At 47.7% G+C, this 20,942-nt stretch overlaps 2 protein-coding genes across 3 annotated transcripts in view; both read right to left on the bottom strand.

Annotated features, from left to right (window-relative positions):
• The window catches only part of Ncbp2 (nuclear cap binding protein subunit 2), a 7,303-nt gene extending 6,282 nt beyond the window's left edge, over positions 1-1,021 (bottom strand). The window contains exon 1 of the mRNA XM_008838507.3: positions 873-1,021. Within this exon, the coding sequence (XP_008836729.3) occupies positions 873-950 (78 nt within the window). The 5' untranslated portion in view covers positions 951-1,021. The remainder of the gene's footprint in view (positions 1-872) is intronic.
• A 526-nt stretch (positions 1,022-1,547) lies between these two features.
• Pigz (phosphatidylinositol glycan anchor biosynthesis class Z) lies at positions 1,548-19,960 on the bottom strand. Of its 2 annotated transcripts, none has more exons than XM_008838511.3 (3): positions 19,396-19,960; positions 6,506-6,712; positions 1,548-4,903 (listed from the first exon to the last, which is right to left on the bottom strand). In XM_008838511.3, the coding sequence occupies exons 2-3, from the start codon at positions 6,621-6,623 to the stop codon at positions 3,339-3,341; spliced, it is 1,683 nt and encodes a 560-aa protein (XP_008836733.1). In that variant the 5' UTR covers positions 6,624-6,712; positions 19,396-19,960; the 3' UTR covers positions 1,548-3,338. The 2 variants fall into 2 exon arrangements, with proteins under 2 accessions (XP_008836733.1, XP_017654981.1); XM_017799492.2 differs by lacking the exon at positions 19,396-19,960 and adding an exon at positions 12,576-13,488.
• Between the last annotated feature and the right edge of the window lie 982 nt (positions 19,961-20,942).

The raw sequence follows: 20,942 nt of genomic DNA, 5'->3' as shown, positions 1-20,942 counted from the left end.
CCCCTTTACAAGACTGAATTCTTAGGATGCAGAAACCCTCTTCTTTCTCCTAAGGGTTTAGCAGGTTACAACAACACTGGTAAACGTGTACTAAATAACTGGGTTGTGTACTGTCCCATTCTGTCCCGTGTTGGCCTTTACTGGTGGGTATCTGCAGCCTTCCCCTTTCTACAAAATATACTATGACATAGCCTAAACTAAAAATTCCCTCTTCTGGGCTGGAGACGTAGTCTGTTGGGGTGCACCTGCCTTGCATGGATATTTGATATTCAACAGGATCAGTCAACCAACCAGTAAGTAAACATATAAATTCCCTCTTTCGAAATCAAGCAGTTTTCTGATCTTGCCATCCAGATACCCTTAACTGCCTAGTACGGTTAGTCCATTTCGATGCCTCTCAGAGAGAAGAGAAGGGATTCACCTTTTGAGTCTCTTACCCACTGGGAACTTTGTAGGACTGTCCTACAAATCAAAGGCCTTAAGCACCAAGGGGAATGTCTGGGGGGAAAAATCCACTCTGGTGGATTCATATATACTGGGAATAACACCCGATCCCCTCATCATAACCATTTTCCCAAGCGAGGCAACCTTTGAAAACGAGCCGCTCGAACCTCTCGGCATAGGCTCGGGTACCTGTGGGGGCAGCAAGAGAATGTGAGAGCAAGTCCCACATTGTCTATGAGATAAGGTGGCTTCAGCGATCTCCCAACACCCTCCTGGCATCCATACCCCGCCTCGCCAAGCAGGCACTGAAATCGCGCTTGGCGTTTGGGGCACCAGCAAAACTGGAAAGACGACACATTAAGACAAGTGCAAACCGTTTCTCAGCATGCAAGCCGAGGGCCTGCCCCCTGCAGCCCGACCGTCCTCACCCGGAAGTGCTGGTCCCGGTACTCGCTGAGCTCCACGTAGGAGTCACTGCGCAGCGCCTTCAGCAGGCCTCCGGACATGGTGCAGAGAGGCAAAGACGCGTCCTCGGCAGGAAAGATCCGACGGTGGCAGAGCGGAAGCGGAAATGTGCGTCGGTTGCTACAGAAAGTGGCTCGGCTCAATCCTGGCGCCGCAGTGTCGTCATCCGGCGGCGCGGGCGTAGACTTGTCCGTCTGGAGCGCGACCGACTGGAAGCCGAGAGCACCATACCCCGGGTTCCCGGGCGCTCGAAGGACGATGGTTATCCGGCGGCTGCTGGCGGCCCTGCTGCACAGCCCGCAGCTGGTGGAGCGGCTTTCCGAGTCGCGGCCCATCCGGCGTGCAGCGCAGCTTACCGCCTTCGCGCTCTTGCAGTTACAGCTGTACGGCCAGGACGCAGCCCGCCGCCTGCGCGCCCTCGCTCACCAGCCCGCCGGCTCCCTGGGCCGCCGCGTCGCGCGATTCCGAGACACTTTCACCCAGGAGCTGCGCCGCGGCCTTCGGGACCGCTCAGGTCCCCCGCCAGGTCAGCAGAAGGACCCGGGCGCCAAAGCTTAAGTACGGACCGGACGAGGCCGGCCCAAGTCACCTACCCTCCCACTAGTGCTCTACACCGACCTTGGCGTTTACGGGTCGTCCCGGGCATGGTGCACAACTTCGAGCCCTGACTCAACTGTTAGCATGCAGACGCCGCTTTCAGAGCTCAGATCAAACCGACATCTGCGTGGTACCCCTGTGATTCTGCCCGGCATATAAAGGCCCACAAGGCTGACATAACGAAGCTACAACAGGACACGACACATACGGAAAACCATGGCCACACAGAAAGCGAGCCCGCCTTCTTTCTGCAAGCAGGACTGGAACTTGATCAACGGTTGCTGCACCTGCACTTGTATAAGAGGGTGCCAGGAGAGACGGTGGGTGGAAAGACAATCCTGCTGCTGCCAAAATCTCTTATTAAATGTGTAAGCTGATTAATAGGTGTGACCGTGGTACTTCTCAGACAGAATGGAGTACTGGAGACTGTAGCCCCTGGTAATAGTAGTTAACACATTGAGAGCCTGCTCTTGGTGTTTGTTGCATTCTGTATGGTTTTGTCACTTACTAAAATCTCATTCATAGGAGGAAATGGAAGCCACTTTTCAAGTAACCCAAAGCCTTTACAGAGTGAGGGGAACCCAGACATGTGCCCTTGATGACTACTCTGCAGTGTTTACCCAGCTCAGGGACTGCCTTTTCCATAACCACCAGGCATTTAAGATCACTGCCACCATGGAACATGATACTTGAATTCCTCTTCCCCGTTTTTGAAGGTTAGTCTGGGATACAAACTATGGTTAAAAGTTGAACCTTTGGATGGAAAAGCCATGCATATGACATACCTTGTCATTTTGAGGCTCCAAGTTGAATTTCTGGTCCTCTCACCCAGTTAATCATACAATCTAGAAAGTTTGAAGCCATTGGAAAAACTTTTGGGCTGGGTACCAGATTCTGAGTATCCTGCGTTCCCAGTTCCTTCTGGGGCAGGCTGAGAGGGCCTCATACACAATAGTGCTGAGAAGGGCAGACATCTGGATTCCGTATTCTGGGAGAGAGATCTTTTTCTAGGGGCAGTAGGCACACTACGTCCTTGAACATGTTAAATAGGTACTCCACCACTGAGCTATAACCCCAGCCCCTGAGAAAATTGCTTGATAGTTTCCCATCACTTCTGAAGAAGAGGAGTAAAGGAGAATGGGGAGAAATTTTCTAGAATGACTTGTTTGAGTAAATAACTGAACCCTGTGTCCGCAGGCACTAAGTACCATTAAATATAACACAATTCCCGCTTCCATGGTTAAACGGTGTTGTGAGAGACGTGTGTCAAGATAGGGTGCTTGTGCTCTAGGTTCCAGAAATGACACTGGTCACTGGTGAACACTTTAGCAATCCTCAGATCTCTTGATATGGCAATGTATTGGGTGAATGGAAGGGGCTTTCTTAACATCACAGTGAGTGGCATACGAGGGACTAGAACTGAACTGAACCACCTGCTTTCTCTGTTTTAGCCCACTGTCTGTCTCAAAAGCCAGGTTGAAAGCTGAAGAATTCATAGTAGCAAGAAGTAAAGCGTCATGGAGGTTGGGAGCGGCCACTCGGAATGTCACTAGCAGTCATTGTGTTTCATAGCCAGGTGCTGTTGTATATTTTAGACATTACAGTGAAAGGAAGAGGGCAGAAGCAGACGGGCTGGTGGTTACACTGGTTTCTGTGGTATTGGGACTGTGCTCAGATCTTTGGTGTCTGAGGGAAGGAATGTGGGGTTCACCCAGGAGGAGAATGGCCAGTGGCTGTTCCAAGGAGACAGCAGTGGGCATCCAGAAGGAAGACGGGGGCCCTGCTCCAGTGACCCAGCCGGACTGTCTGCGTAGAGGGTGAAATGGTGCCTTTTATGGCTGCACCTTGGGCAATGACTGCTCTGTCATATCAGGCATCTCCTCCAGCTCTACGATGTGAAGACTGAGGTGGTCCCTCCAAGCCCCACTGAGCAGGGAGGATAGGGCTGGTGGGTCTTCCAGGGTCAAGTGAGGAAACAAAAAAGTCTCATTCTTGTAAGGGAAACTGCACCTTTCCACGGCATGCCTTTTGGTCCCAGGAGTCACCACAAAGAGGCGGCAGAGCCACGGCCCACCAGCCAGTTGGCAGGCTGGTTGTCTAGTGAAGTTGTTCAGGGCTTGGCACAGGACCCTGTCCTCAGACCCACCCATGTCCACCACCTCCACAGGTGATCCCGGGCCTGAGAGGTGTAGGAGGTGCTGTGGAGGCATATATGTATGAGCAAAGAGGAGTGTGTAGTGGGTGGTCATGCCTGGAAGCACAGGTGTGTGGACCACCTGCTCCAGGTACTTCAAGCCAGGTACCAGACCTCCCTGATGCAGGCAGCCAAAGAACAGGGCACCTAGGGCATTGAAAAGGACCAGAGTGCCCTTCCAGGGCACAGGTTGGGTTTGTGGACTGCAAAGCAGGATTAGGGGGACTATCAGAGGAATCAGGAACCGAGCCTCTTGGTGGCTAAAGGCAGATAGCAGGACCAGGGGTGTTAGATAGAGGAGAAGGAGACAGGATCTGGGACTAGGCAGCAGACCCTGGGTACCCAGTGCACTCAGGAGGCCCATTTGTGCAAAGGCCCGGAGGCAGACTTGGAACTGTTGCCATGCAGCCTGAAGTGCCTGGGCATGCAACATGCCAAAGAGCAGAAAGCCATTGACTGCCAGGTGAGTGAGCCGTGCATGCGTACCATGCTGTGCAAGGTTTTGGGGATCCAGGTTGTAGTGCAAGAAGTTGACAGGTGTAAGAACAAGACTACTGGATCTCGAGAGGTTAGAGAAGTACCAGCTGTCTGTGGCCACAAACAGCACTGCAGCAAGGGCTGCCCCCAGCATCAGGACCAGGGCTTCCTGAGTCAGGGCCTTGAAGCCAGGTTCCAAGGCTGTACGGATGCCCCAGAGGAAGAGGGGGACCACAGCAAAGGCTAGAAAGGTGGGCCGATTGAAGAAGCCAGCAGCCAGGATGGCCCCAAGAAGCCAGCTGTGCCACCACGGACCTAGGGCAGGCTTCTTTGATGTAGGGGTCCTTGCCACATGGGGGGACACCAGCACCAGCAGCCAAGTGAAGAGCAGTCCCTCGATGGTGTTAGAAAAGGTCCTTGTGTAGAAAACCAGGGTGACATAGGAACCAGACAGCAGAGCCAAGGCTGTCCAGCGATCTGCCCTCCACAGTGGAGCCAAATGGTACATTCCCCAGTCCAGGGTAAAGGAGAGGGCAGTGAGGAGGAGTCGGGGCCCCACTAGCAGCAAATAGCCACTCACCAGGTCAGGCCAGGGCCCCAGCTCTTCCCAGAGCCTGAGCAACCAGAAGGCAGAGCCAGAGGTCAGCAGTGGGAAGACCACCGTTCGGCAGGAGCTGCTGGGATAAAACTCCCAGGGCCGCGTAGCTTGCACGCCTAGGATGTCCTCTGCAGAGAGAGAGGCAGAGGTGAGCCAGTTCCAAGCTTAGGTATGTGGCGGGCTGAGTTCTAGTTTGGCATCTGGGATTGCCGGTCCTCTAGTGGCCACTTTCAGTACAACCCCAGGGTTTGTACCGAGTGGATTTTACTGCTTCGTTTGGGTTACGTTCGGTGGAGCACTGATGTGGAAACATTGACTGAATCACGAAATTCTCAGCTGGCCTGACCTCTGGGGCTCTTGAAACAGCCATGGTGGCCTCCAGTCGCTGGCAATAAGGAAACAGCAACCATGGTTCCATAGGGGAAGTGAATTCTGCCAACAAGAATGAGCTAGATGCGGTGACACACACCTGTAATCCTGTGCTTGAGAGGCAGAGGCAGAAGGATCAGGAGTCCCTGATCATCCTTGGTTGTAAAGTGAGTTTATGGCTAGCCTGGGCCATGTGAGACTATCTCAGAAACAATCTAAAGAAAGTACACGTAGGAAAGAGGACTAAATTTTCCAACTTAAAACTCAAATCTACTTGTTGAGCCCTGTGGCAGAGTTAGGTGGAGATCTCTGGTGTGTCTTTTCCCAAGCTGAGTCTGGTTGTACACACTTGTAATCCCAGTAGTTGGGATGCTGAGTCACAAGGATTGCTAGAGGTGTGAGGTCAGCCTGGACTGTATAGAGAGATGGTATCTCAAAAAACACAAAAGATAAAACTAACCAAGTGTGTTTTGAACTCTTCTTCCTTAGTCTCTTTTAGCCAGGCACTTTGCCAGATATAAAGACTTTCTTTCCCAGCTGCCTTTGAAACTAAATGTGGTCGTGTTATACATTCTAACTAGAGGCATCGAAGTGGGCAAGTGTATGGCAGCTAGGTATGGTAGCTCATACCAGTAATCCACTCAGGAGGCTTAGGCAGGAAGATTGCTTTGAGCTCCAGGCCAGCCTGGGCTGCAAAGTGATACTCTGTGTCAGAAAAATAGCAAAAAAAAGGGGGCAGCTGGTGATAGAGCTTAGGTGGTAGATTGTGAGTTCAGTGTGCCCAAAGCCCTGGGTTTGATCCCTAGCACTGCTTAAACCCAGGCATGGTGGCACTGCAGAGCTAGAGGCAGGAGGATCAGGAGTTCAGGGTCATCCTTGACTACGTAGCCAGTTTGAAGCCAGCCTGGGTTACAGGAGATCCTGTCTCAAAAAGAAGGGGTCACGCAGGGCATTTGACATAAAGTATGACCCTAAAGGGCAGAGACCCTTCCTTGATCCTGTAAGAAACACTTTCACAGCTTTCATTTTCAGACCACATCCTGGGTAAGCTTCCCTAGCCACTGGGAAAGCCCACCTCAAGTCACTCGCTAAGTCCGCTGCAGCTTTCATTCTGAATGACCTCTTGGTCCAGGCAGGAAAACATCAAAGAGGGTGGTGTTTCATTTTTATCATTCAGGAGCTCAGGGTCACCAGTCAAGAAGGTAAGTCCACTTTAAGTTCTTATCCCAGCGAAGCTTTAGCTTTGCCTGTGAACTCAATGCTTCTTCGTCCCCATAGGCCTCTCCCTTCCCACTAAATATCCAGGCAGACTCAGGCAGACGCTGCCACCACCAATCTTAAAGGCACACAGGGAGCTTTACCTGCCATGACCTCAGGTGACTGGAAGAACTCATCTGGATGTATGTAGCCAGTCTGGGGAAGGAGACACCACAGCACTCGGAGCAGGCTGAGGCTGCCCCAAATCACCCTGGCTGCCATCTTCAAATCAAATTGCCAAGTACTGGACTGAGAGCCTGGAATGACTTCACAGCTGCATCGGGTGACTTTCTGGAGCCACAGATCTATATCTGTTGAGAGTGACATTTGGTGGTTATTATAATGTAGGTCATAGTACTATAGCTGAACATGTTCAACATGGATCTGTACAGAAATGACAGGGTGTGCTGGTGTATGCCTGTAATTCCAGCACTTGAGAGGCTGAAGCAGGATTGTGTGTTCCAGGCCAGCCTGGGATATGTAGCAAATACTCTGTCTCAAAAAACAACTAAGTCAGACATGGTAGTACACACCCATAATCCCAGCACTTAGGAGGCATAGGTAGAAAGATTAGGAGCTCAGAGCCATCCTTGCCTACATAGCAAGTTAGAGGTCATCCTGGGCTATGTGAAAACTTATCTCTAAAACTAAAAAAAATAGGTGCTAGCTGGGTATGGTGGCACATACCTTTAATCCCAGCACTCTGGAGGCAAAGGCAGGTAGATCTCTGTGAGATCAAGGCCAACCTGGTCTATATAGCAAATTCTACAGGGAGACCCTAGTTCAAAAACAGGAGGAGGAGGAGGAGAAGGGGGGAGGGGGAGGAGGAAGAAAAAGAGGAGGAGGAGAGGAGAAAGATGCTTTTTAAAGTGCCAGATGCACTTAGACCTTATTTAATCTCTTCCATAGCCTAGGACACTGAGTCTCATTATCCCCATTTGTAGGTTGGAAAACTGATGCCGCTATGGGGAAACATAATCATTTGTTAATTTTATTTGTTAAGGATCTGTGATGGTTCTTTGTGGAAACATAGGAATACCCAGAAAACTGATAAAATGTTATTTCTAGTGGTGTCTTTGAAGATGTTTCAGGAAGAAATTTGCAGTTGAATCAGTGAGTAGAGAGAACCCTTGCCAGTGTGTGTGACATCACTGTTATGGCGAAAACAGATCTTATCGTTAAAACGAGTGTTAGGGTTAAAACAGCAGGATTGGACACACTGGGGAAGATGAGTCAGGGCTTGTATGATAGCCATGCTGACCAGATAGGAAGGACAGGGCTCTGGGGAAAACAGTAAAGCCCATGTGGGCAGGCTCTGGTGGGGTCTTACAAAGTGCCAACCCCAGGAACAGGCACCAGGTATCAATGCTCTTTTCCCTAGTAAATTGTCAGGAGGGTGCACTTCTGCGTTCCCACCTACTCAAATAAGCCTTGACTACTTGCCAATTCTCTCCTGCACCATAGGAATTCTCCTTCAGAACTGAATTGCTACTGAGGTTGGGATTGGAGGGAATTCTGAGAGCATCTTTCCCATCCACAATTCAAGCCCTCAGAGGTCTGAGTAGAACAAACAGGGAAGAGTGGATCGACTTTCTGGAGTGGGGCACTTTCCCTTGCCCTCAGACTCTGGCACTTAACCCCATTCTGCCTGGACCCAGATCCTTGGGCCTTTGGGCTTGATCTGGGACTTTATACCATAGGCACCGTGGTTCTAAGATATTGGACTGAGACAAACTACCATAGGCTTTCCTGTTTTTCCAGACTTGCTAGTTTCCACCATTATGTGAGCCAATCCCTATAATAAAACCCATTTCTGTTCAGTGTTAAGCACAATCTATACCAAATACAGTATTTGAAACTAGGGTTAGGGAGTCCCCAAAGCCTGAATCTTACAGCCATATCCTGATCACCAGCTCCTGTCTGCCAGTCAGCAATACACTGTTTTTTGCATTTTTGAAAACTTAGGAACCTCAGTGTGTTACACCCATTTTCCCCACAAAAGTTAATTACACTCAAGCCCAAGTTTCCAGCTACTTCTTGCAACTTCTACACACTCTTTGTTTGATTTTTGTTTTCTGTGTTTGTGTTTTTTGTTTTATTGAGATAAGGTCCTACTCTGTAGGTCAAACTTGACTGAAGCTCTCTATGTAGCCCAGACTGACCTCCACCTCAGCAATCTTTTTGCCTTAGCCTCAGGCTTGAGCTACCAAGTTCAGTTGGGTTTGGGAGGGAGGAGTGAGGTGTATGTGTGTGTTAGAGATTGAATCCAGGCCTTGTACATACAAGGCAAATGTTCTACCACTGAGACATACCCCTAGTCTCATTCTATAACCTTGGCTGGCCTTGAATTCTTAGTAATCCTCCTGCCTCAGCCACCAAAGTCCTGGGATTGCAGGTATGTACCACCATACCCAGTTACAACTTTCATATACTCTGGAATCTGCCATTTGGAAGGGATGGGAACTAGTATAACTCCCTCAACTAAAAGTTCATGGAGAATCTGAGTCTACTACATGATGGACCTCTACATCAGCAGCATTTTTGGTGAAAGTAAAATGACAAGTTCTTTGCATTGATTGAGAACACAGACCCAGGCTGCCCTGCACTGTTGTAAGTAGCTGCAGAATGGCCTGGGTTCTGAGTTTGTGGTTTTCCCTAAGCAGCAACAGGAGAAATCCAACAAGTGGACATCTGTCTATTGCCCAATAGCTCTTCCCCTTTTCCCAAGTGACAGTCCTCAGAAGGTCCACTGAGAAGTGCACCTCTCACTCCCCATCACGAGTGTTCAGCCATGTGGTTTGGGACTTGATTCTGTGACGTATTAATTTTCAACATGATGACAAAATCTAGAATCACCTGGACGATGGGCCTCTAGGCATGCCAATGGAGGATTATCCTGTTTGCATTAATTGAGGTGGTAAGACCTGCCCACTGTGGGTGGTACCATTCCCTGGCTGGGTTCCTGGACTGTGTAAGTGAAGAGAGGGAGCCCAGCAGCACCATTCATCTCTGTCTGCTTCCTGATTGTGGATACAATGTGACCAGCTGCTTTGACTTCCCTGCCATGGTAGACTCTACCCTTGAACTATGAACCAGAATAAACCCTTAATCCCTTTTGTCAGAATGTTGACAGGAATTTGATTTATCGTCCTCTTTTTTTTTTTTTTTTTTTTTTTTAAAAAAAAAAAAAAAAAAAAAAAAAAAAAAAAAAGCCAAATGCTGGTATAATCAGAGGAAAGTAACAGCAAAGGGGGGTGTAACTGTCTGGAATCTCCCATTTGATCCAGGTCATTCCATATTCCACTGTTTGGGATCCCATTCTGTTGCAGTAAATGCCCACACATTCACAGCAGACACCCTTCAAGATTGGGGATTCAGTTTGATGAGGCTCTAGGTTTGGTCTTGTGCAATCTCAGTCTTCTAGCAGATAAATGCATGGAAACTTTCAGGCAGTTTTGTGACTTCAGTTGAGATCGAAGCCCCCAATTGTTCCCGCTGCTGCTGCTGCTGCTGCTCCCCCCCACTCCTCCTCCTTCTCTGCCTCCTCCTCCTTCTCCTCCTCCTCTTCCTCCTCCTCCTTGTCGTCTTAGGACCTTTAACATGCTGGGCACGGAGCTACATCCCCAGCCCTACCTCCTTTCTTCCCTATTTTATTCAGCATATTCATTTTATTATTTTATTTTAATTTTTGAGACAGGGCCTCACTATGCAGCCCTGACTGGCCTGACTTGCTATGTAGACCAGGCTGACCTTGAGCTCACAGAGACCCTGTCTCTGTTTTCAGAGTGCTGGGATTCAAGGCATGTGCCACCACACCAGCTTTGCTCATCATATTCAGTACTGTCCAGTATTGTCCTGTTTACTCCTGTAACTGAAATATCACAGGTTGTTATACACACTTTACTCAATGTTGCCTGGTCTGTCCAGTGCTGATACCCTGTGTATCTCTGCTGTCACATAAGTTACCAGAGCTCTCATCACCATAGGAAACAGTCATTTGTACCCTTTTTATTTCTGAGATAGGGTCTTGGTATGTAATAAAGACTGCTTTTGAACTCATGGTCCTCCGACCCTGGCCTCCCAAGTGCTGTGATTACAGTCATTAGACTAGAAAATAATTCCAGAAGACCTCACACTTTCTTCAGAAAACTCACCATTAAGTTTCTGTCCCTCTGCAGGGCCTGGAAGTATACACCTGTAAATCCCAAGTATTTGGGAGGCTGAGCAGGGATTTATGATTTGGAGGCCAACCTGGTCTACACAGCAAGTTCCAGGTCACCCTGGGCAACTTACCAAGATCCTGTTTCCAACTGAAAAAAAAAAATTTTTTTTTTTGAGATAGGGTCTCCCTGTAGCCCCAGCTGGCCTGGAACCTGCTATGTCTTTGAATTCACAGAGATCTGCCTGCCTCTGCTTCCCAAGTGCTGGGACTAAAGGCGAGCACCACCATACCCAGCTTGAAAAAAAGTTTTTAAAGGCACAACTTGGTAGTAGAACACTTACCTAGCATATACAAGACTCTTGAGTTAATACCCAGAACCACAAAGAACAAAAAAAAAAGCTTCTGTTCCTCTAGGTCAGCTTTCTCCCAAATCTGTTCATATGTCAGAGAAAGAGAACCAGTGTGAAATAGGTGTGAAGATTCATTGTAAGGTGCCTCCTTCATGGGGACTGGCTATGTCTGAATCTGCAGGGCAGGCCATTGGGAAGGGTTGGCTGTAATTCTTTAGCAGGAGCTAAAGCTGAAGTTCACTAGGGGAACTGTCTTTTCCTCCTCCTTCTCGTCTTCCTCCCCTTCCCCTCCCCTTCTTGCTCCTCCTCTATCCCCCCTGCCCCTCCTCCTCCTCTGTCTTCTCCCCCTCTTTTATCTCCTCCTCTCTACCTCTTCTGTCTTCTTTTCCTTTCTTCTTTAAGAAAATATTTATTTTTCAAAATTTTGTGATTTATTTTTATTTTTATGTGTATGAGTGTACTGTTTGAATGTGTGTAACTGTACCCATGTTGTGCACTGTCTGCGGAGGCCAGAAGAGGGTTTTGGATCCTCTGGAACTGGAATTATAGATGGATGTGAACTGTTGTGTAGGTACTGGGAACTCAACCCAGATCCTTCGTAAGAACAGCAATTACTGAGCTATCTCTCTAGCCCTCCTCCTTTGCTTTTTGAGGCAAGGTATCACTATGTAGTTCTGACTGGCCTTACAGTCTCTATGTAGCCAAGGCTAGCCTCAAATTAATGATCTTCTCAGCCTCCTGGGATTACAGGTAGGCAGGCAGGTCACATCCAGCTCATTCATGTCTTTTATTTTTATTTTTTAATATTTTATTTATTATTTTTATTTTATATGTATGAGTATATTGCCTGCATGTATGTGGGTGCACCCGTGTCATGCAATGTCGTGGATGTCAGAAGAAGGCTTCAGATTCCCCTAGAACTGGAGTTAAGGACGGTTTGTAGTTGCCATGTGGGTGCTGAGAATCGAACCCAGGTCCTCTTAACCAGTGCTCTTAACTGCTGAGCCACCTCTCCAGCCTCTCATTTATATCTTTTAAACTTCTATTTTGCTGGGTATGGTGGTACACGCCTTTAGTCCCAGCACTTGGGAGGCAGAGGCAGGCAGATCTATGTGAGTTCAAGGCCAGCCTGGTCTACATAGTGAGTTCCAGGACAGCTGGGGTTACAGGGAGACCCTGTCTCAAAACGACCAAAAAAAAAACCCCCAAAAACAAAAAACAGCAAAAAACCCCAAACAAACCCCTATTTAATATTCTCCATATCCTTATCTCCCTGGGATGTATATATGGCAGTGCCATCCATCTTCCACACGCCTAACCGTGCCTTCCGCTGTATCTGCTGAACTCTTAAAGCTATGTATTGATTTTTTTTCTTAAATCATAGCATCACCTAGTTTTTTTTTTTTTTTTAATGTGTCTGAGTGTATTGGAGTTACGGACAGTTGCATGTGGGTGCTGGGAATCAAACCCCAGTCCTCTGCAGGAACAGCCAGTGCTCTTAACCACTGAGCCATCTCTTCAGCCACATATGCATTGAATTTTTAATTTCAGCTATTTTATTTTTCATTGCTAGGAGCTTGATATTTTCCACATCTGCTTTCTCTTTTGTCATAGTCTCAAGGATCTCATCATTAAATTATATCAAACATACTTTTGACTTACCAGGTCTGATAATTCCAACATCTAAAGTTTGGGCCTGAAACATCTGTCTTGTTTCTGCTGGCCTTCACTCACACTGTCCAGTCTATTGTGTGTTTAGTAAATAATTTGCTTTGCAGGTTTCTCTCTCTCTCTCGCTCGCTCGCTCTCCTTTCTTTTTTCTTTCCAGAGCAAACGTATTCATTAAGGAATGTGAGTGAGAAAGCTGTTTTCATTGGAATACTATACATGGGAATTCTTTGAGCCTGGGCATAAAGGCACATTTCTTAGCTTGGAAAGAACTTATGCTTGTTTCTGTAGTCAGCATGTATGAGACTATTTTTAATCAAATGACTGGCTCCAGGATGGTTTTGGTTCTTCTTTTGGAGATGAAGGTAAAGCCTGGATGAAGAAATGCAGACTGAAGCCTGTGAGGGCAGGCTCAAGGTTACAGATTCTATTTTACTTGTAGTTCTCTGGGGTGGAAGAGCTTATTTCTAGGTCACCTTATCCTGATAATTTAGCCTCCTGATGCCCTGCTTTAGGAGCACCTCCATCCTCTTGGGTGGGCACTGGGCTCTATAGTCTGACTTGCTAGACCAGGAACCACAAACACGGGTCAGATCACCTAGTTCGGCACATGGCCTTGAGTCCAAATCTAGCTCTGTAAACCTTCCTCAGTTGCTTCTTTCTGGCCTGATACTGCCTACTTTTTATTCAGATTACATATTATTTTATCCATCATTTTAGCTGTTTCCAACAGGCTATTCCTTTTATACTTCAAGAAAAACTTCTGTGTTCTTTTAATCTTTTTTTTCCCCCTATTTATAAAAGTAATGCAAAATTGGGATGGGGGATGTAGATCAGTGGTCAACTTCTTGGCTGTTAGGCACAAAGCCCTGGGTTCTAGCCCCAGCACCACAAAATGAAAAATAAATCTAGGATCTGTAGAAAAACAATAAATAAGCTGGGCACAGGCACGGTGTGCATGCCTTTAGTCCCAGCACTTTGGAGGCAGAAGCAGGCAGATCTCTGTGAGTTCAAGGCCAACCTGGTCTACATAGTGAGTTCCAGGCCAGATGGGGCTGCAGGGAGACCCTGTCTCAAAAAGACCAAAAAGAAAAATTAAAAAGGAGAAAAATATCATTTACACATAGTTCCTAAAATTCAGAAAAATACTGTCAAACTAGGCATGGTGGTATATGTCTGTGATCCCAGCACTTGGGGAGCTGAGGCAGGAGGACCATGAGTTCCTGGATAGCCTAAGCTACATAGTGAGACCCTGACTCAAAAAATAAAACAAAAATAAAGCAGTCAACATTTTGCTGTATAGTTTTCTTGGAAAATATTGTCTTATATTTCTGTATATATTCCAAAGACACACAGACACACACATACACAGACACATATATCGACACACTTTGGCATAAGGTTGACATAAGAAACAGCCATGTTGGGCTTGAGAGATGGTTTAGCAGTTAAGAGCACTGGCTTCTCTTGCATAGGAGCCAGGTTCATTTCTACATGGCTGCTAGCAACTGTAATTCCAGTTCTAGGGATCCAGCACCTGCAGGCATTGCACACCTGGATGTGCTCACATACATGCAGGGTAAACATTCAAACAAATAAAATAAAAAAAATTTAAAAACCATGTAGAGAGGTATGCCAGAGATTAAGAAGAGCTTAGTTTAATACATGTCAAATTGTATCAAGGAAGTCATATAGTTAAGGGTCAGCACTGGTGGGTAGAACTTTCTGGTCATATTTTTTCTTGGGGACAGGGCTTAGAAAATGTTAGGGTACTGTGGTCAATCATATGAATGCTCCTTTAAGATGTATCTCAACTACTGTGGGGAACTTGGGTGTTTCCACATTTGTTGACTAGATCTGCTGAGGGTGAGGAGCATGGGGAGATGTTATGTCCAGGCCTCTTTAATTGCTTCTAGAACAGAAGGCAAACTGCTTTTCAATGTATGGGAAGGTAGAAGAGTCAAGATAGTTACTTCAGCATGAGACCTCAAGAGCAAGCCAGTCTTGTGGGTCTGCTGCCGTTCAGCATGCCCATCTCACCCTTATCTCTAGTTACTACACATCTTGCCCAAGATGTGCCATTGGCAGGAGTTGTTCCTCACAGCGTAGTGAAGCCGAATTTCCACTTACCAAAACCTCACAACCATCTTTCCATACCTCACAAGCATTGCTTCCTGCAGACAGCACCCATCATGCATCCACTCTCTGCTTGTGCTTGTCACACCTGCCCTTCCACCCAAAAATATGTCTGATTCTCTATCATTCCAACCAACCAAAGCTCTCTCTGGAAATGGGATATACCTTCTGTTCATCCTGTCTCTCCTCTTCCCTTTACAGGAATTCTTTTTTACTTTTTAAAAATATTTTTATTGCTGGGCATGGTGGCGCACGCCTTTAATCACAGCACTCGGGAGGCAGAAGCAGGCGGATCTCTGTGAGTTCAAGGCCAGCCTGGTCTACATAGTGAGTTCCAGGACAGCTGGGGCCACAGGGAGACCCTGTCTCAAAAAGACCAAAAAAAATTATTTTTATTATTTTTATTTTATGTGTATGTGTGTATTGCCTTCCCACCAAAACCCCAGAAGAGATATCCAAAGCAACAGATGCAGAAGTTGCAACACAGAAACGTAAGAAACACAAACAAAGCAGCATGACCCTCCAGAAGATCCTAACTCAACTACTGAACTCTAAGGTACTGAAATAAGTAAAATGTCAAGGGAGGATTTCCAAAGTTTTCTGATAGAAATGATCAGTGACCTGAAAGGATGCAAACAAGGAGACAACTGCAATCTGAGATCCAGAGAGGAAAACCATCAACAGAGGGAAAGTGAGCAAAGTAGGTGACAAAGCAGCGTAGAAGAGAAAATCAGCAAGGAAGTTGAGTTTTTGAGAAAAATAGAAATGTTGAAAATGAGAAACTTAATCAAATACATTGTGGAAATCATCACCAATAAACGTGACCAAGCCGAAGGAATATCAGGGCTCAAAGACAACGTTGGTAAAATACTACATTCAGCAATCAACACGGAAGAAGAGTATGCCAGCGTGAACACAATGTGTAAGAACTCTGGGATGTGATCAAGACACTAAGCACAGGAGTTGCTCGGCCAGCGGAAGTGAGTTCCAGAACACCTTTGACATTGCTGGGCTGCCACGTATGTGGGAGGTGCGTCCTCAGTGAGTTGGTCTGGCGTTCAGGGAGTCTTTGCAGGAGGCTGAAATGCAGCCTGTATTTCGTATTAAATGATGTGTACTCAAGCCAACTGTGGTGGTGCACACCTTTAATCCCGACACTCGGGAGGCACAGGCACATGGTTTTCTGTGAGATGGAGGCCAATCAATGTGGTCTATATAGCAAGTTTCAGGCTGGCTGGGGCTACAGGGAGACCCTGTCTCAAAAAGACCTTCCCCAGATTATGTATATTCAAGTGAACAGAACGTGTTCTTAATAGCTGAGCCATCTCTCCAGCCCAGCAGCTCAGTATTTCAACACATCATAATCTTCAGTACCTATCTTCTTTTATCATTTTTTTCTGTTGGCTTATATTTCCTCTGCTGAACCCCAAAACCTTAGGTAGAAGAAGCAGTTGTAGGCAATAGACCCTGTAGGACAAGACTATTCATAAGCTAAAAGAGAATCACTACCAATCTGTCTTATCTGCTCAGAAAAAAAATTTTTTTTTCAAGAATGAGGGCAAGAGGGGTTCAAGAGATGGTTCTGTGGTTAAGAGCAATGGCTGTTCTACCAGAGGACCCAGGTTCAGTTCCCAGCACCCTAACAGGGGCTCTGGCGCCCTCTTCTGGCCTCAGCAGGCATAGGTGGTGCACGACATGCATGCAGGCAAAACACTCATTATACAGGAAATAATTTTTAAAAATAGGGAGTGCAAGATTTGGGCATGTTGGCACATTCCAATAATTCCAGCACTTGGAGGTGCAGGTAGGAGGATCAGGAGTTCAAAGCCAGCCTGGGTTACCTGAAACAGTGTCTCAAACACAAAAAGCAAAAACTAAAAGCTAAAACAAACACAAACAAGGAATAAGGGCAAAACAAATGTTTTCTGAGAAATCAAAACGTAAAGGTCATCACAACTAGACCCTTGGGTAATTCTAAAGGATCTGTATCAGGATCAGGAAAAACGATTCCAGACACAATGTCTGAGAGAAGTAGGAACCAAGAGCAAAGACGCTGGCTAGCTGCTGTGCGCTGTCAGGTGGGGGCCATCTGCTCCCCCTCCTGGCCAGTCCAGGGATGGGTAAACTTTCCGAAGCAACAGCTCACGGTCATTCACCAGTCTGGCTGTTGACATACCATCACTATGGTGGTTTGGCAATGGCTTTATGATCTTTGAACACAAATAAAGCATTGTGGCCTTGAATGTAACAGTTCCCATGGTGGCCTCCTGAGTCTCTACTTTCCTGATGTGGACAGAAGTAAGGGCTTCCCCCCAGCAGGTCTGCTTTCTAGTGTTCTAGGAGTTATTCCTGGGTATTCAGCCAAGAGCTTGATCACCTGGTGCTTCAAAAGGTTGTGTAATGACAATTGCCTAAATCCTTTGTAATTGAAATGCTTAGTAGCTAGCAAACAATACCAATGAGGTCCCTGAGTCAAGCTGGACTGAGCGACTCACTGGTATGTTGTGTAACAGTCAGGCTGTATTGCTAGTGCCTGCTGTTGCTTCTAGTGATCCTCTTGATTCTGCCTCGCTCTTTATGTGGCTGTGGTCCTCTTGCCTGTGGCAAGATGGCTGGAGCAGTTCTAGCCATGCCGTGTAGACAGGACCACATGGAGAAGAGCCTGCGGTATGGGGCTGTCTCCTTTTAAAAATAGTTTTATTGAGATGTAATTAACATCCATACAGTTTACCCATGTAGAATGGCTTTTAGCATATTCACATAGATATGACCAGGGTCTATTTTATTTTATTTTTTGGTCTTTTTTGAGCCAGCGTCTCCCTGTAGCCCCAGCCCTCCCAGAACTCGTTATGTAGACCAGGTTGGCCTTGATCTCACAGAGGTCCACCTGCTTCTGCCTCCTGAGTGCTGGGATTAAAGGCAAGAGCTACCACACCCAGCTCAGAGTCAATTTTAAGTGATCTGTTTTATGTTTGTTTTTTTTTTCTTTTTCTCAAACAAATTTTCTTTTACTTTTGGGATTTAGAGAAGGTGAGGTTGACATATACTGTGTTTTTGTTAGTGAGCTTTCAGATTCCTTCAAGAAGAGATTCCACCACATGGGGGCAGGATCCGGGGGCTCTCAGGCAGTCCCCTGCGTTCTCAGGCCCTCTGCCAGAGAGAGGCCAGAGGGAGGCCAGAACTGGGGACTCTCTGGCAGTCTGCTGAGATCCCTGTTCTGTTTCTTTGAGGAAACAGGGCCTCAATTTGCTGTCCAGATTGGGCTCCAGTGACTCCTGCTTCAGCCTTCCTGCCAGCGGAGGGAACAGGCACAGGCCACTGTGCATTGCTCACGCTCTTATTTTATTCTAATTCTATATCCTGTTAGTATCTTGTCTTAAAGAGAAATCAACCTTAGGTAACAGAACTAGTATGTTGGTGAACTATGACTTGGGCCCCATATGACTCCAGAGAACTCCTGGAACTGCTTGCCACCCTTCTGCACCATCCTCAAGCACCACCAGCCCAACAGCATCTCTTCTTCCCCAAGCCAGCCCCAGGGTTCTCGCTTCTCCCCTCTGCCATACTGACATTGCTTTAATCATTCCTCCAATTGAGTTCTTATTCCTCATCCATTGTCACTCGGTGAGTCTAGGTATGCTGTGACTTTGTACATGTGGCTGGGCATTCATCAGCCCTAGAGGTGACTATGCAGGGGACTCCTTCATTATTGGGTGTGTCATCCAACAGGAGGCATCTTCTGTGTGCTTAAGTAGAAAGACATTGAGACACAAGATTCAAAGCAGAAGGCACCCCTCTATATCCACCTTTCTGCTCCTCTCTCCTGGCTGGATCCTCTTCCCAGCTGTGGCCAGAGACCAAACTATGAAAAGGCTCAGGGGCAGGGCACAATCCAAAGCCTCGACTGTGGCTTACAAAGGCCTTTTTAAAAAGTGGAACTTGGCGCTTGGGCAACAACGTTCTTTTGTAGCTCTTTATACTGGGCCATTTCTCAAGGCTCAAGCGACTCCTTTTGCTTGTTATGCAGTTACAGTTAGCTGGAGGTTAGAAGCAGCTGTGGCATCAAGCAACTCGGGGTTCAAGTCTGTGCTTTATCACTTGCTCATGGTGAAAGAACATTCAATGTCTAAACCCCAATTTATATCTCATCTATAAATGAGTGCCTGCCTCGCGCTGTTGTAAGAAGAAAAAAGGAAACAATGCAGACATAACAAGTGGTTGATTGCAGTATCCATTTTGCATCAACTGCTTGCCTCCCCCTCTGCCCCCAGTCCTCTATACAGCCGCTTCCAAAGAACCCTGTGCACCAAGTTACACTTTGCTAGTCGGCTGAGCTCTGGTCACTTCTTTGCCCTGCTTGGCAGAGATCCCCAAGCTGGGATCTGACTTAGATCTAGTTCCGAGTCCAACTTGGACATCTGTCAAGGAGAACAGAAGGTCCTCAGGAAGAGGTGGCAATCGAGATCTCCTGCCTCAACTTGGACATCTGTCAAGGAGAACAGAAGGTCCTCAGGAAGAGGTGGCAACATGCGGGTACAAAGTGCCAGAATCGAGATCTCCTGCCCGCCCACACAGCCGCTCCCCAAGCTAAATGCCAGGTTGGAGAAGCCGTCTTTGTGGCCTCTTGCTGATGTCCTACGGGGCTGAGCCAACGCCTAGGGGTTTAACAAATACTCACCTAACACCAGTCATACATTTGCCCAGCTGCGGATTGCTCGCGGGTCCAAAATCCTGCACCTGGCCGTGGGTTTCCCAGAGAGCAGGGGAACGGGTTGGTTTACAAGGACCGCTCCCAGGACACCGAGATCAGACTGTGGGGTGGGGGAGTGGGCGGGATAACCGAAGAGACTGGTGTTACCCTCGCGGGTGCAGGGAATGTGCAGGACAGACAGCAGGGAGGGACCATGTCGGAGGCTGGGGGACAGCGGAGCGGGAACCACAGCGTCAGACGCGGGGGTGGAGGGGGAAGAGGTCCCATCTTCCGGGTGGGAGGAGGAAGGAAGCAAGAGACTGCTTGCTGAGCCAGAGGGCCTGGGTCAGCTCTTGTGCCTTGTTTCTGGGACCCCACGGTGTGCGCTGCAGCGAGCGGGCTCTGGGGGCAGCCATTGCTTGTGGCTCAGGTCCAGGAATGTCCCTATCTTTACACTTAGATTTCTTGCTGACAACGTTGCAGGGCCCTTCCTTGCTAATGGGAAGGGCAGCGATCCTTAGGAAGGGCCCTAGTGCGGGCCCAACGTTTGGAGTCTTTTTAAGACTCGGGAGAGGGGCCCCAGCACAGCCATCAAGCACTGCTTCCCCTGATCCTTCCAGACCAAGAGTTTGTTCCAGTCTCCGGGATCAGTATCAGGGACAGAGTAAGAGTGCTGTCCTAAGTCCATCTTCCTGTCTGCACACATTTCTCCCTCTTTCAGGGCGCAGCAAGTTGCAAGGGCTTCTGCCTTTACAGCAGTGGGAGATCTGAGCGTGCTGCCTCTTCCTTTGGTTGCCAGAAGGGAACCATTTTATGCTTCAGTTAACCAAAAATGCCATATGCAGTGTTAAATACATAAAAAGGAGAGTGGAAGACAAGAAGGCGTCTCATTGACTGGGCCACATCTTTTAACTATCCACAACCTCGAAGTTCCAGGCCATAAAATAGGGATGCCAAGCCATAAGCAAGAAGACTGCAGGTCTCAACCATCTTGACAGCTGGGCTCAGGAACGCAGCAAAAGTCCTTGCCACGTTGTGTGTTGCAAAGGCCTCTACGGCCACCACCAACAAAGCTTTGCTGCTGGCCCAGGGGATCCCATTTGCCCTTGTCCTTACCCCTGGGCCCCATCCTCTCACCCGGGAGGAAAGGTTTGGCAGTCACTAAGACTGGACCTTCCTAGTTAAAAAGTAGGAAGATTTCTCTGTGTGTAGGGACCTCTCTCAATACACTGCTGCATCTTTTGGTTTCAGTCTCACAGGAACCTGGGCGTTATTTGATAAATGGGGATACTGAGTCTCAATAAAGCTAGGGAATCACCTAAGAACCCCAGCTCCCCAGTCAAGTCCGGTAGCGGGAGACGACTCAAGCCTAGGCCTCTGTCTGGGCCAAAGCCAGTGTTCCAAAATAGAAAACACCCTGAGCCTCTCTTCCCGGGAAAATGTCGCCCTGAAGCCCCTGTCTTGTCCCCGGCTCACAGCCTGCAGACCTGTTTTGGGAAAGCTGCCGGAGAGAACTACAGCTCCCCGGTCTTCCG

The sequence above is a fragment of the Nannospalax galili genome, unplaced genomic scaffold (genome assembly GCF_000622305.1).
Source record: "Nannospalax galili isolate Female #2095 unplaced genomic scaffold, S.galili_v1.0 scaffold598, whole genome shotgun sequence".
Lineage (NCBI taxonomy): Eukaryota > Metazoa > Chordata > Mammalia > Rodentia > Spalacidae > Nannospalax > Nannospalax galili.
Note: the sequence above shows the minus strand (reverse complement) of the source record. Positions and strands in the feature narration are given on the sequence as shown.